This window comes from Plecotus auritus, assembly GCF_963455305.1.
Source record: "Plecotus auritus genome assembly, chromosome: 6".
NCBI lineage: Eukaryota > Metazoa > Chordata > Mammalia > Chiroptera > Vespertilionidae > Plecotus > Plecotus auritus.
The window spans coordinates 136,518,048-136,531,093 of NC_137773.1; the positions used below are offsets into that span (position 1 = coordinate 136,518,048).

At 60.1% G+C, this 13,046-nt stretch overlaps 1 protein-coding gene across 4 annotated transcripts in view; it reads right to left on the bottom strand.

The window, feature by feature from the left end:
- The window catches only part of STAB1 (stabilin 1), a 26,122-nt gene extending 14,136 nt beyond the window's left edge, over window positions 1-11,986 (bottom strand). For 3 of the 4 annotated variants that reach the window (XM_080673723.1, XM_080673721.1, XM_080673724.1), the window contains exons 1-24: window positions 11,856-11,986; window positions 7,798-7,934; window positions 7,372-7,487; window positions 7,001-7,086; window positions 6,862-6,931; window positions 6,385-6,480; window positions 5,984-6,094; window positions 5,574-5,770; window positions 5,234-5,364; window positions 4,956-5,083; window positions 4,608-4,696; window positions 4,296-4,436; window positions 4,032-4,175; window positions 3,810-3,872; window positions 3,437-3,550; window positions 3,283-3,336; window positions 2,989-3,069; window positions 2,483-2,641; window positions 2,032-2,097; window positions 1,725-1,820; window positions 1,434-1,520; window positions 834-945; window positions 234-420; window positions 39-132 (exon numbers count right to left, since the gene is read on the bottom strand). In XM_080673723.1, the coding sequence (XP_080529849.1) occupies window positions 39-132; window positions 234-420; window positions 834-945; window positions 1,434-1,520; window positions 1,725-1,820; window positions 2,032-2,097; window positions 2,483-2,641; window positions 2,989-3,069; window positions 3,283-3,336; window positions 3,437-3,550; window positions 3,810-3,872; window positions 4,032-4,175; window positions 4,296-4,436; window positions 4,608-4,696; window positions 4,956-5,083; window positions 5,234-5,364; window positions 5,574-5,770; window positions 5,984-6,094; window positions 6,385-6,480; window positions 6,862-6,931; window positions 7,001-7,086; window positions 7,372-7,487; window positions 7,798-7,934; window positions 11,856-11,936 (2,640 nt within the window). In that variant the 5' untranslated portion in view covers window positions 11,937-11,986. The remainder of the gene's footprint in view (window positions 1-38; window positions 133-233; window positions 421-833; window positions 946-1,433; window positions 1,521-1,724; window positions 1,821-2,031; window positions 2,098-2,482; window positions 2,642-2,988; window positions 3,070-3,282; window positions 3,337-3,436; window positions 3,551-3,809; window positions 3,873-4,031; window positions 4,176-4,295; window positions 4,437-4,607; window positions 4,697-4,955; window positions 5,084-5,233; window positions 5,365-5,573; window positions 5,771-5,983; window positions 6,095-6,384; window positions 6,481-6,861; window positions 6,932-7,000; window positions 7,087-7,371; window positions 7,488-7,797; window positions 7,935-11,855) is intronic. The other variant, XM_080673722.1, reaches the window with a different exon arrangement.
- Window positions 11,987-13,046: the final 1,060 nt, after the last annotated feature.

The following is a 13,046-nucleotide window of genomic DNA, read 5'->3' on the forward strand; positions in this document are numbered from 1 at the left end:
CTCCTCCCACCCCTGAAGCAGGACTCAGGGAGACTGACGTTCTCTGAGCAGCCACCACGGTCGGGGCGGGAGCAGGGGTTGCTGGGTGCGCAGGAGAAGCCATCGCCCTCAAAGCCATCGATACAGAGACACCTGGGGGAGGGGGAGGGAGGGGCCTCCAGTGAACCTCTGGGCAAAGCTAGAGGCTGAGCAGTGAAGTCATGGACGGGCAGAGAGGAAGCTCAAGCCCTCACCTGGCGATGCCCCCCTGGCTAACACAGCGGGCGTGCAGGTGGCAGTTCTGGGCCTGCTCCATGGACCCACAGTTCCCTGTGGACTCGTTGCAGAAGCGCCCGCTGAAGCCTGGGGCACATGTGTCACTCTGACACACCCCTCCACTGCCTGGACGATTGTCACACAGACCATGGACACAGCCGCAATCTGTAGAGGGGAGATGGGAGCAGGGAAACTGAGGCAGGGGCAGGGCTGGGTGGGAGCCAATGCAGTTGGGGTAGTGCTGGGAACGGGGAAGCACTCGGGCTCACCAAGTCAAAGGCGGGCAGAGGAAATGAGAGGGGGCATTTGTTGCTTTCAGTCACCCCATTCAAGCTGCCCTGCCCCCAGGGCCCCCACCCAGTTCTCCTCTGTCTGACCGAAATCCTGGATGCTTTAGATCAAACCACGGTTCTCTTCCTGGCCTGGGTGAAGGAGACATCAACTTCTGCTCCCAAATCCTCCCCCGCTCCTGGGGCTCACCCCTTCCTCCTGGGCTCTGTCCCCTTCCTGGGGTCCCCAGCCCCTTCCCAAGCAGAATCCTTCTCTCCCTGGCAGGCAGCTGGGCCAGGACCACCCACCTTCCTGGCACTGGTCTCCATGCTTATTCGGGTTGGAGCAGATGTGACAGGCGACGCCCTTGTAGTCTGGGAAGCAGAGGCAGGCCCCATTGCCCAGGACCCCATCGCTGCACTGGCGGGCAGGAGCAGGGTCAGTCACCGGGAGGGGTCTCCACATCTCCTCCCCCAACGCCTGCTCCTACCCGCTGACGGGCTCCCCTGGAAGACCTCCCCGTGCATCTTCCAGATCACCAGTGCTGCCCAGAGCTAGCCCCCTCAAGGGCACCGGGCCTGGAGGCTTCACGGGTGACGCCTGCCCAACCTAGAGACAGCGCTTCTGCCCTCCCCCGGCCAGGTGTAAAGTAACCCCGATGTCACAAAGTGGCAAAAACAGACCACAGAAGAGAACTCCTCACAAACAGCCTTTATGAAAGGAGATCTGAAAAGCTGCCAAGTGATTATTTCTAACTAAAGGAGTAAAATATGACTCAACTTCCACACCTCGATGTGAGGAACCTGAGGCCACACAGAGGCAGGCTTGGCTCAGACACACAGCCAGTCACCGGCTGCCCTGGAGAAGTCTACCTCCCCCACATCTCAGCCCGGGGCAGGGGGACTCACGTTGCCTTTGCCATAGCAGGGGTTGGAGAAGCCCCCAGGACACTGCGCACAGTCAGGCCCAAAGAACCCTTTGCAGCAGTCAGGTTTCTGTAAGAGATGGAGCGTGTCTGCCCCAGGCCACCCCCACTGCCCCAGCTGCCACTGCTCCCTGGTCCCTTCTCTAGAGCGAGGGGGTGCGGAGGCCCCTCTGGGACACCCTTTGCACCATTAGGACGGCACATCTCTCTGAGGAAGGCAGCCCGCTCGGCCCAGCCTCAGGTCACCGGGGTCAGGGTGCCCACCCAGGCTCACCAGGAAGGTCTGGTTGCAGTAGTGGGCACAGCCCTTCTTCAGGATGTTGAGCCCAGTAGGGTCATGGGTGTAGACACACTCCTCAGGGGACATGTCCTAGGGTGGGCCATGCAAAGCTGGTCAGCAGGTATAGGTGTTGGGCAGCCTTGGTCATGAGTCCTCAGTCCCCTGGGCCCAGCACTCCCACCCTTGGCAGGGTTGAGGGGTGCTGAACCTTCAAGTCCAGCCTCACCTCCCAGCCCCACTGCCCACCCTGACCACAGACAGTTAGGAGTCAACCCTCAGGGCTGGGCCAAGCTATGCTCACCAGCTTCACGCTGTTAGGGGGGCAGGTGCTACTGGTGTTCAGGGCGTGGCAGTCCACACAGGAGCCCTGGGCAGGGAATAGGGAGTGGGTAGAGCGGTTAGTCCTGGTTTATTCGTTCAGCATACCCTAAGAAAGTGGCATGGAGCCGAGAGCTTGGTCTGAGAAAGAGGCAACAGCAGGAGGGCCAGGAGATGGCGTGTGGGCAGAGGGAAGACAAGAAGCAAAGCCCTGAGGTAGGAAGGAGCTTAGTGCGAGTGAGTGCCGGGCCTGGGCAGGGAGGCTGCAGACGGGACGGAAGATGAAAGAGGCTTTAAAGGGATGAACAGCAGCAGGGGATGTGGGTGAGTCCAGGCGGGTCTGTGGCAGAGCCACCATCAGCCCACCCTCGGGGACGACCCCTACACAAGCAGCACCGGGTCTCAGCAAGGCAGGTTGTGCGGCGTGCACTCACCACCACGATCTTGTGCTGCTCCTGGCTGCAGTGCTTGGGCAGGATGGGCAGGATGGTTGGGGGCAGCAGGATGCCCTCCAGCATGTGGATCACGCCATTGGCAGCCGGCACATCCACCCTCCGCAGCGGGACGCCCTCAGGTCCCAGCAGGATGCGCCCCTGAGGCAGAGCCCAGTGTGTAATGCATCCAGCCCAGCAGGCTCAGCCCCGCCCCTGCCTCCGCTCCACCTCCCTTCTTCCTGCTCTAGCAACACTGCTCCAGCCTCAGTGCCCTGACCACATGGTTTCTGCCAGGGAGCACCCCACCCATGTGCTCTCCCTCCTCCTCCTTGGAGCCCTCCCAGCCTGTCGGGCACCAGGAGAAGGATTTGACCTGTGCTGCCTCCCATATGACCTCCACCGGGGCCTGCTGGCCACAGTCTTGGAGCATGAAGGCAGGTCTGAAAGAGGCCGAATGGCCACTCATCACCAGCCCCTCCATTTGTTCCCGGTGCTCCTGACCTCACCTCCTCAGAGATGTTCACAGCCAGGACCTGGTTTGCCATGGTGAGGACACGACCCTTGGAGATGAGTTTCTCAACAGTCAGCTGAGGCAGAGGAGAGGGTGGCCTTAGGCTGGGCACTAGCCACACACCTTGGGGCCACACCTGGTCCTTCCAGGTGACTGCACTCCGTGGTAGAGTAGTCCAGACGGGCAAGGAAAGGAGAAGGGCCCCTGGGAAGGCCAGAGCCCACAGACAAACCCCCAACAGGCCAGCCCCGGGTGCAAGCTGGCCACCCTCTGGAAGGAAGACCCTCACCTGGCCATGGTCGTAGATGTGGTACCTCACCAGCTCCTGCAGTTTGGAGAGACCCTGGCAAGGGACAGAGGGCTTGGCTGCTGGAGACCTGGTAGGGGAGAGGGAAGCCCTCCTGCCCCCTATGTCCCCGGCCCCTTCTTTCCGCCTAGCTTACTGCTGTGAAGAGGTAGATCAGGCGGCCGTCACGCAAGCTGTCCACAGCCTCGTTGCTCGGGGCAAAGACTGTGAAGGGCCCGGGCCCGTCCAGGATGGAGGGCAGCCCACAGTTCTGTGGTGGTGGGAGGGAGGCTCAGGGAGGCTCTGTGGCCAGCCCCCACCTCTGAGCCCTGCCTGGGAACTCCACCAGGAATAAGTGGTAGGCATCAACAGTGGGTCCTACAGAAAGAACCTCGGGATGGGACGGGCAAGTGCTAGGATGGGGGCATGGGCAAAGGCCTGTGCCACTCCAGAACCTCAGGTCACTGTGGGATAATAAGGGATCCTGGCCCAAAAGATCAGACAGACTAGGACCTTTCCCCTGAACTTACCTCTAGGATGGTTTCAAACCGGCTGAAGGCTTCAGTGGAGGCAAGGATCTGGCCAATGGTTTTCTGTAGGAAGGAACAAGCATTAGGGCCTCAAAGGAGTCATCAGTGAGGCTGCTTCAGCTCGAGGAAGCTCTAGCCCTGCCCAGAACCACCTCTCTAAATTCTGTGGGGGTCAGAGGTCACCCAGTGGCAAGAGTGGGAGAGAGGAGGACACTGGCTTACCTTGGGGTCAGTCGAGAGCTCTGGTGGGGGCTGCCACCGCAGGACAGTGACTACGTGGAAGACGCCGTTAGCTGCTGGGTAGTTGGCCTTCTGGACAGTGAATGTTTGCTGGGGCAGGTCTTTGTATTTGTAGGAGTATTTCTGCTGAGAAATGAGACCTCTGGCTTAGATTCCCCTGGCCTGACTCTGTCCCACCTCCATACCTTTGCTGGAGTGATGTCCCTGCACCTGGGGCTCCTTTGGTCCCCAGTCCCCCCTCCTTACCATGAAGCGGTTGAAAGTGACAGTGATCTCCTGCCCAGCCAGTGTCCACCACCTGCGTGTTTGCTGCTGCGTCCCTAAGTCCTCCAGTATGTGCTGCCCTGCGATGATGTGCTGTCTGCAGAGCTGCTGGGCATAGGATGCCTGTGGGCACAAGGGGACTTGGGGCAGGTGGTCCTCTTCATGCCACCCTGCTCAAGCTACAGAGGGGATAAATGCCTCCCAGGCCTCAGTTCCCCAGAGAGTAGAAGCCTGGGGCAGGGTCCTGGAAGGAGGCAAGGGCCGCAGCCAGCTCCTCAGTGGGGAGGGACTCACGTTCATGGTCCAGGAGATCCTGGAGGCGAGGGACGGCACCAGCACGGTGAATGGGCCCGATGTGGTGAGGATCTCCCGGCAGCCCTCATCTGGGGGACAGGAGAGGGTGCGTCAGAACGGACCTGGGAAAACCCTAAAGCATCAGTCCTTGGTTTTGGAAAACTGTGCTAGGGGGCACTGGATCCAGGTCTAGGGTAGATGTGGGCCCCAGGGTCTGGGGGACTAGCTCCCACCTCCACCGTGCACCCTCCACAGACACTCTGCTTCCATAGTACTTGGGGCGTAAAGCAAACTATGTCTGCAGAGTCCGCCCTGCAGCAGAGCTGGCTCAGGGGCGAGGCCACACACCCAGCATGGCAAGAGCGGTTCTCAGTCCCAGGATCCTTGTCACGCTGGCACTGGCCTTCTGCACCTCGTGGAGCAAGTGTCCGTAGCAGGCACGCCCATCCCCCACCTGGTCCTCCTTGCACACACAGCTAGGGGGCAGAGAACTGATTAGGGCGGAAGGTGGGTCCAGTCCCCACCTCTTGGCCCACTTCCACCTGTCCCCACAGGGCCTTGAGCTGAGGGTGGACACCTCCTCTCTGCCCTGCCCCGGGTGCCCACCCCAAGGCCCCTGTGCCCACCTGGTCTTTCCATCAGGGGTCACCTGGCAGGTAGCTGACCGGTCACAGGAGAAGGGGGAACAGTAGGCAAAGCAGCCTGCAGAGGCATTGCCGTTGATGCTGACAAGGCCTGGCTTACACGTGCAGGAGGCCTGGGCAGGGCCAGGAGGGTGACATCATGTCCGTGAGGACTGCTGGCATCTGCCACACCCACCGAGCTCTGCTCGGTCCCCAAAACCGCCCTCCGAGAAGAGGGTGTCATTCTCTTCCCATTTCACAAATGGGGCAGCTGAGGCTCCCAGAGGCCCTTGATTTCCCCAGGGTCCCACGGCCAGTGTGCTGGGTGGGCGGATGGGCTCACCTTGCCGGGCCCCTCGTACAGACATAAGGTAGAGTTGCTGGGGCAGCCACCATTGTTGGTGCCGCACGGGTCCTGGGGCAGACACACTGTCCCGTCGCCATAGTAGTTCTCGGGGCAGCGACACTGTGCCTGCCCAGTGGGGCTCACTGAGCACTGGGCCAGTGGGGAACAGGGCGATGGCCGGCAGGGGTCAGGGGCTGCAGGGCAGAGAGAAAGCCCAAGTGTGTTTTGCTCCCAAGAGCCTGTCTCCTCCACAGCTTCCAGAGGGATGGCTCAAAGAGGGGTGAGCAGGCTGACCCAGACTCTGGGGACAAGCCCCCTTTCACCTCCCTCAGGAACAGATTTCACGTGCTGGTTTAAAAGGACATCCTCCCAGTGCCCGCTCACCCTCCCCCCGGGTCAAGACTTACCTTGGCATTCGCTGCCCTGCTGGGTGTAGGGAGGCAGGCACCTGCAGGTGGGGGCCTCTGCAGAGCACTGGGAGTTGCGGGGACAGTGCAGAGCCTGGCATTCCGGCAGCTCTGAGTGGAGCAGGGAAAGTATTGCGGGGGCCGAAACCCCAGGTTGGAAAGGAACACAGGAGCAGAGGCCCAAATTGCTGTGCGACTCTGGCCAGCGCCCTGCCCTCTCTGAGCCTCAGATGAGACCTCCCTCTCCCCCTGACCAGCTGTGTGCCTCTTGTACTTAGAAAGAAATCAGGGTGCAGAAAGAGTTCCTACTGAGGTTCAGGCTTCATCTATCACCCAGTCGACCCCTCCTGTTCTGGCCACCAAGGACCCGCTGCCCAGGCTGTCCCCACAGCACTGCTCACCTTGGTCACAGTGGGGTCCACTGTATCCAGCAAAGCACAGGCAGCTTCCATCCCCGAGTGGCCCATGTCTGCACACGCCATGCACACAGCTGCACACTGGGAAGAACACCCAGGGACAGGTGGGACCCTAGCCTCACCCAGGGGCACACAGGACATCGAGACCCTGCCCTCTGCATTTTCAGAATTCAGCCCAACAGGCACAACTTTGAATGCAGAGCTGTGAGGGAGGACTACAGGGATGGCAGGAGCCCAGGGAGGCACCTGGCCCAGGCTGGAGGCTCAGGGGGGCTTCAGAAAGCCCTCCAAGAGGCCCCCAAGAACCTGTGCAAGGGCTGGAGGTGTGATGAACCAGTTTGTGTCCCTAGAGGGGAAGCAAAAGGCTGAGGGGCTGGGAGAGAGGCTGGTGGGGCTGGTTGCATAGCTGGGTCTCCACAGGCCCCCAGGGGGACACTGGCCGGCCCTCCGTCCAGAGCTCACCTGACTGACAGGCAGGCCCGAACCGGTTGGGGTCTCGGCATTCCTGGCAGGCAGAGCCACTGAAGCTTTCCTGGTGGAGGAGCACACCCAGTCAGCGCAGCCCCTTCACTGTCCCCCACCCCGCCTGCCCGACTCTTACCTGGCACACGCAGGTCCCATTCCTGTCTATACCATCCAGGCAGGTGCCATGGCCGTTGCAAGGGGTCTCTGCCCCTCCTGGGCACTCTGTGGACCCCCCCCCCACCCAATAATTCAGCTGTGGTCTAAGAACTCTAGATTCATCCCTGACCCCAGCAGCTCTTGGTGGCCCCTCCCCAAGGCAGCCAGAGTCAGGCAGCCAGTTCTGTTGGCCCAGTAAGTGTCCATTAAGTGAACAAGGTGGAGGGGAATGCAGGCAGATGCTGCAGATGGGGAGCCCAGGGCTGGGGTGTTAGGAACTAAGTGGGGACCCCCTGCTGTACCATAGCACTGGGACCCCCCAATACCATAGCACTGGGACCCCCCCAATACCATAGCACTGGGACCCCCAGTAGCCAGGGCAGCAGGCCTTCTGCACCACGTCCTTCCAGCACTCCACACTGCAGCCACTCATGGACACCAGAGAGCCCCCTAGCTGCACCTCGTAGCTGAGGATAAAGGATGGGCAGGGAGGTGGGCAGGGAGGTGGGCAGGGCTCCCACCCCAGCCTCCTGATGTGTAGGTTGCAGTGTTCTTACTCTACCTCCCGTCTATGTGCCAGGCCCAGAGTGGAGCACAGGGCCTGGCACGCAGTAGATACTCAATAAACACCACCTGCCCCCACCTTCTTGCTTATTCTATCTTCCCCACTGGAGGACCAACAAATGTGTAGGTGAGACCCTGCCAGGCCCCTCCTGCCCCCCTGACACCCTACATGATACCCCTGGAAGTGGGCAAGGATGGGGTGGGGGTCCACACCGGCAGTCCTGTGATATCTTCTCCGGGAACTCACGAAGCCAGCCCGAGGGACACACCCGCTTCTTGATGGCGGGGCACACGGTGCAGGGTATTTGAGTGACAAACTTGGTCTTCACATCGCAGCGTCTGGACCACACCTGGGCCACGGGTGGGGTTTGGAATGAGGGGCCTGGACCAGTCCTGGCTCTGTCCTGACCAGGCAGGGCCTCGCATCTCTCCGGGCCTTGGTTTCCCACCTGCTTAGTGGGGGTGCGATGAGGACAGGGAGGGCCCGAGACACAGGGAAACCTGCCTGTCATGGGTTGTGACTGCCATGTTATGTCCCTATGTCCACAACTGCATACTTTTGCCCAGGGCCCCGCAAGCACGCCCAGAAGTCTCAGAGTCTATACTTCCAACACCAAGAGACTCTAGCCCAGGGGTGGGCAAACTTTTTGACTCAGGGCCACAATGGGTTCTTAAACTGGACCGGAGGGCCGGAACAAAAGCATGGATGGAGAGCGGAGGGGAGAGCAAGAGAACTGGATAGAATAGCCGGATCCGCGGGCCGTAGTTTGCCCAAGGCTGCTCTAGCCACTTTGTCCCACCTCAACCCATTCAGATGAGGAAACTGAACCCCCAGTGGGTGGCCCTTGCTCAGAGCTACCCAGTGACAGCATGCAAGTCAGGGATTAGAACCCGGACTCTCTACCCAGTGCTAAGTCTCACCTTTCATTTAAAAATAAAACAGTAAATGACGTGGCTGACACTGGGAGGGGAGACCTGTCTCCACTCGGCCCCGAGCATATCTGCACCTGTTGTCAAAGGACCCAGGAGCCTGCCCAGACCTGAGAGGCTGGCTCTCGTGGGCAGGCATGCAAGGGCATCTGTCATGTTCTGGGGGCCCTGACCCAGGGCCTGGCTCACGGCCCCACTGGCTGGACCCAGCAGTCCACAGTCCATCATCAGATGGGCAATGCTGGCGGTGAGGGAGCTGAGAGGAGCCAGGCTGCAGGCCCAGGCAACTTCCTGGAGGAGGTGACAATTGAGGTAGGGCCTGAAGGAGGCAGGAGACTTGGCCAAGGCCATTGAGGCTCAGTTTGTGTTTTAAAGGGCTCTCCGGCTGCTGCAAGGAAAACAGAGGTGGCGGTGGGGGAAGAGGCTGTCCCCTGAGAGTGCCAAGAAAGCCCGCAGCCCCGTTCACATAGCTCCTGCAAGTCCCTCCCTGGAGCTGCCTCTACAGCAACTAAGTCCCAACAACCTATAGCACTGTCCCTCAGAGGGACGGAAGCAAAACTCTTGGCGGTGAGTGGGAGAAGGGGCCATGGGAAGGTGTGCTTGGTGAAGGGGGGGCTTGGGGCATGGCCTGGAAAGCTAAGATGTTTTCATCTAAAAAATGCTGACCACACTGGTCCAAAGAACGCAGGACATCTCTTTCCTAGAACACATTATAGATGTGGCCTCTCAAAGCGAGAAGAGAAGCGGCATTTTGCCGCCGCTGAGATTTGCCCTTTTCCGCTCAAGCCTCTGTGGTCTGCAGAGGGAAGTTGCTGCGAGCGGCCTCAGGCCAAGCCCAGGCTGGGTCTTTGCTGAGCCAGGGAGCAGCTAGGAAGTTGGGCAACTCTAGGGTCTGGCAGCTGCTGGCTCAGGGCAAAGGCTCAGCAGGCAGCGGGCTTCCCGGAGGGCCACCTGGACGGCTCGCTGGGCACTGCTGCCACGGTGCTCACCACAGACCAGATCTTAGAGGAACGTTGGTTGGCCCTGGAGCAGGGTTCCGGGCAATGAGAGCACACTGCCCTCACTCTCTGCCCAAATGGCAGGTGGATCCGGGCACAGGAGGAGGCCAGAGCCCTGTGGGCTGGTGGATACTCATCACAGGACATCTCATTTGCAAATCTGTGGGAAATCACACTCCTTCTGGGACCCCACAGGCAGGCACTGGGGTCCCCCTGTGAGGTGGCCTGGAAGAAGCATCAGCAGCCCCGCCCCCAGTCTGTCACTGCTGGTCCCGCTGGGCAGCGTGAGGCTGGATCACATCCAAGTGCTGACTCAGATTCCCTTTTTCCTGGGGGCACCTCAGGATCTGCCAGAGCCAAGGCGGGTGCTGCCCCCCTCCCTGCCCAAATCCAGAACTAATTTTGCAATGTCTGCTTCCCACAGAGACGCTGCTGGGGAAGTTAAGGAGACACGAGGTGTTGAGTCTATTGTGAGAATGTGGAAGAAATTCCCCCAAAGCGGGGGTCTAGGGCTCAGAACTGAAGTCCTTCAGAGGAAGGGACTCCCAACCTGCTTCCCCTGCCCTGGATCAATGGCCCTCTGCCTTCAAACCCCGCTGGGGACCACAGGCCCCATTAGCATCAGCACACTCCTAGCACGGAGGTGCGGAGGTGCGTGGTCACAGACTGCAGAAGGGACAGGTGCTAAGACTCCCCTCCCCCATGAAGCCTGCCATGCCTCTCCTGCCTGAACCGCCTGTGTTTGAGGCAGGTCCCACCGCTCACTGGCTGTGTGACCCAGAGGTTATCCCTTCCCCTCAGAGCCTCAGTTTCCTAATATTTCCTAAGAGCGGGTCTCTCACAACACGGGATGCTGAGGGGGCTGAGTGACTGACAGTGTGCGAGGAGGCCAGCAATGCTGTGTCCCTGTCAACAAGAACCCCTGGGCCCTCTTCCCTGGCCCAGCCTGGCTGAGCCCCAGCCCCGGAATGCAGGCTTAGAGGTGGTCAGAACCCTGGGTCTCCAACAAGGAAAAAGTCCCATCTGAAGCCCCTTACTGACCCCTGATCCCAGAACATGAGGTAGCAAGGCTTTGAAATTCCCTTGCATTGTACACATGGGGAAATTGAAGCAGGGAGGGAGCAGGACACCACCTGCAGGAACAGCTTGTAACCCTTGGCTCTTCCACCATCACCATCACCTGTCCAGCCTCAGACCTGCCCGTCCCCATGCCTAACCTGGCCCTGAACCTGGAGAGGTCCATTAGCTTGCCTCTTCCCGGAGGAACCACGAGGAGTACAAGAGAAAATGCCCCAAGGTGGCAGGGGCCTGGGTTACCATCCTGATGCTGCCTGGCACTGGGGTCCTGGTAAATCCTTCCTCTCTCCCGACCTCAGTCTGCCTGTTAGTGATATGAGGACAGAAGCAGCTGCCCGGAGACCAGATGAACTTGGCCTTGCAGGGGAGGGTCCCTCACCTGGAGGCAGGCCTCAGCCAGGTGACTCTCTCCATACTTAAAGGCTCTTCCAGAAACTCCAGTTGGGGACAATGTTGGGGTCTGGGGGGCCCACAGAGGGGCAGCCTGGAGGGTGGGATCATATGGGCCTGAGGGCCCCACACCAGGACCCCTCTATTGCTCCCACACGGCAGGCGGGGAATTGCAGGTAGTGGCCTGGGACACAGCCGAGCTGGACTGACCTGAACACCATCCTTGAGCTTTAGCTTCCTCAGGTGGAGAACAGGACCCACTGCCTAGGGGGGGAGTCTGAGGGGATAATACTGGGTGTGCCAGGGCTGTGTGCTCAGTAAACGGCAGTTACTAGGCGTGAGGGTGTTATCGTTAGCTGCCATTTACCCAGATAAACTGAGGTCAGTAGACCTATTCTGCCCTCGGGCACTCTTGGGGTTGGGACAGGCACACACACGCACAACACATACCCAGCACCCACACACATCTGTGCCACGTGAGCCTCTCGGTCAGCCCTAAGAGGGTTAGAAATCACATCTCTAATCTCCAGGCCAGGGACACAGAAATCAGGCCTCAGATCAGGCTGGAGGGCAGGAACACAGGCCTGGCTCTGTGCCTCTCACCCTCAGGCTTGGAAGACCTAGGGACGGCTGCCCACACCATACCACACCACACGGCAGGCTGGCTGGGCACAGTTAGAGCAGAGCAGGCTGCCACCCAAAGCAACCACACACAGAGCTCAGCCTAAGGAGATGCTCAGGGAAGGTCAGACATGTACCAGCTGCTCATGTGTCCCCAGACCTGTGCCCGACCTGTGTACACTCCCTCCCTGCTCCCAACACTGGCCAGCAGGGCCTGGGCACCTGCATAACCCCCTGCTACTGGCTCACACTCACCTTCTGCCCCCCAACGATGCGGGAGCCTGCTAGGCAGATGGCCAGGAGGCAGAGCAGAAGGAGGCCCCGGGGCCCTGCCATGGACAGCGGTGGCTGGCAGGCACACTGTCCAGGACAGAGCTGGGGCAGCCTGGGAGGGGAATGAGCTCTGGGAGGCAGGCACAGGGCGGGCAAGTGGGATGGGGGCGGGCACTTGCTTTAAAAGCAGCCTCGAGGCCCCGCCAGCTCACCCCCACAGGAACCCGCCAGGATTTCCTCCTGCCTATCAGCAGCCTGCAGGCGGAAGGGAAGGTGCTGGCTACTGACCCCTGCATGGTTGGCCTAGGCCTTGCTGGGGCTTCCTGGCCCCGGGACCTTCTCCTGGCACTACAGTCTCCAAGTCCACCATTAGCCACGAACCTGGGGTCTATCAGAGGCTGCAAAACAAATCCAAATGCAAATGTCCACCACTCTCCACCCCAACCGTCTGCAGAGGGCCTGGGGGATTCAGCCCCTGAATCAGGTTTATGTGCATCAACCTTTCCAACTGCTGAGGGCAAGAGCAGGCCTCAGGCACCCTGCCAGGCTCTATGCCAAGGGGACAGTGGACCACTCCTCCTCTCACCTGCCCCAGCTACCCCTCCAACTAGTCCTGCCCCAACCTTATCCCTACACCTCCCTTCTCTCCCCGGAGCCTCTGCATTGCTCTGCCTCCCGATCCATCTTTTCTCCGCTCAGGAGCCCTGTTCTGCACATCTGTCCACGCCAGGCTGGCCTCCCTGACCTCTGCAGCTCTCCCTCACCTGTCCCAGCCACGTCAAGCAGCTGCCTTGCTGCTATCACTCCAGATCTTCTCTGGGAAATGACCTCAAGATCCAGTCTTAGGTAAAAGGTCACCAGCCTTCACCTCCTTGTAGCACTGGCCACAAGCTGACCCTGGTTTCTTTCTTTTTTTGTCCCCTGCTGGAATGTTATGGGAGAACAGGGACAGGGTCTGATTGGTTACAAAGCAGAAGCTCAATACAGATTTGCGGAACAAATGAATGAATGACGGTGGCCACTTTTATTATCCCTGTTACTGGTGGGGAAACTGAGGCTCAGAGGGGCTAGGTAACTTGTCTAAGGAAGATCAAATCCCACGACTGCTGCCTGCAGAGCGCACCCACCCCCGACACTGCACAGCCTCTCCCAGTAGGTCAAGTCCTCACTGGG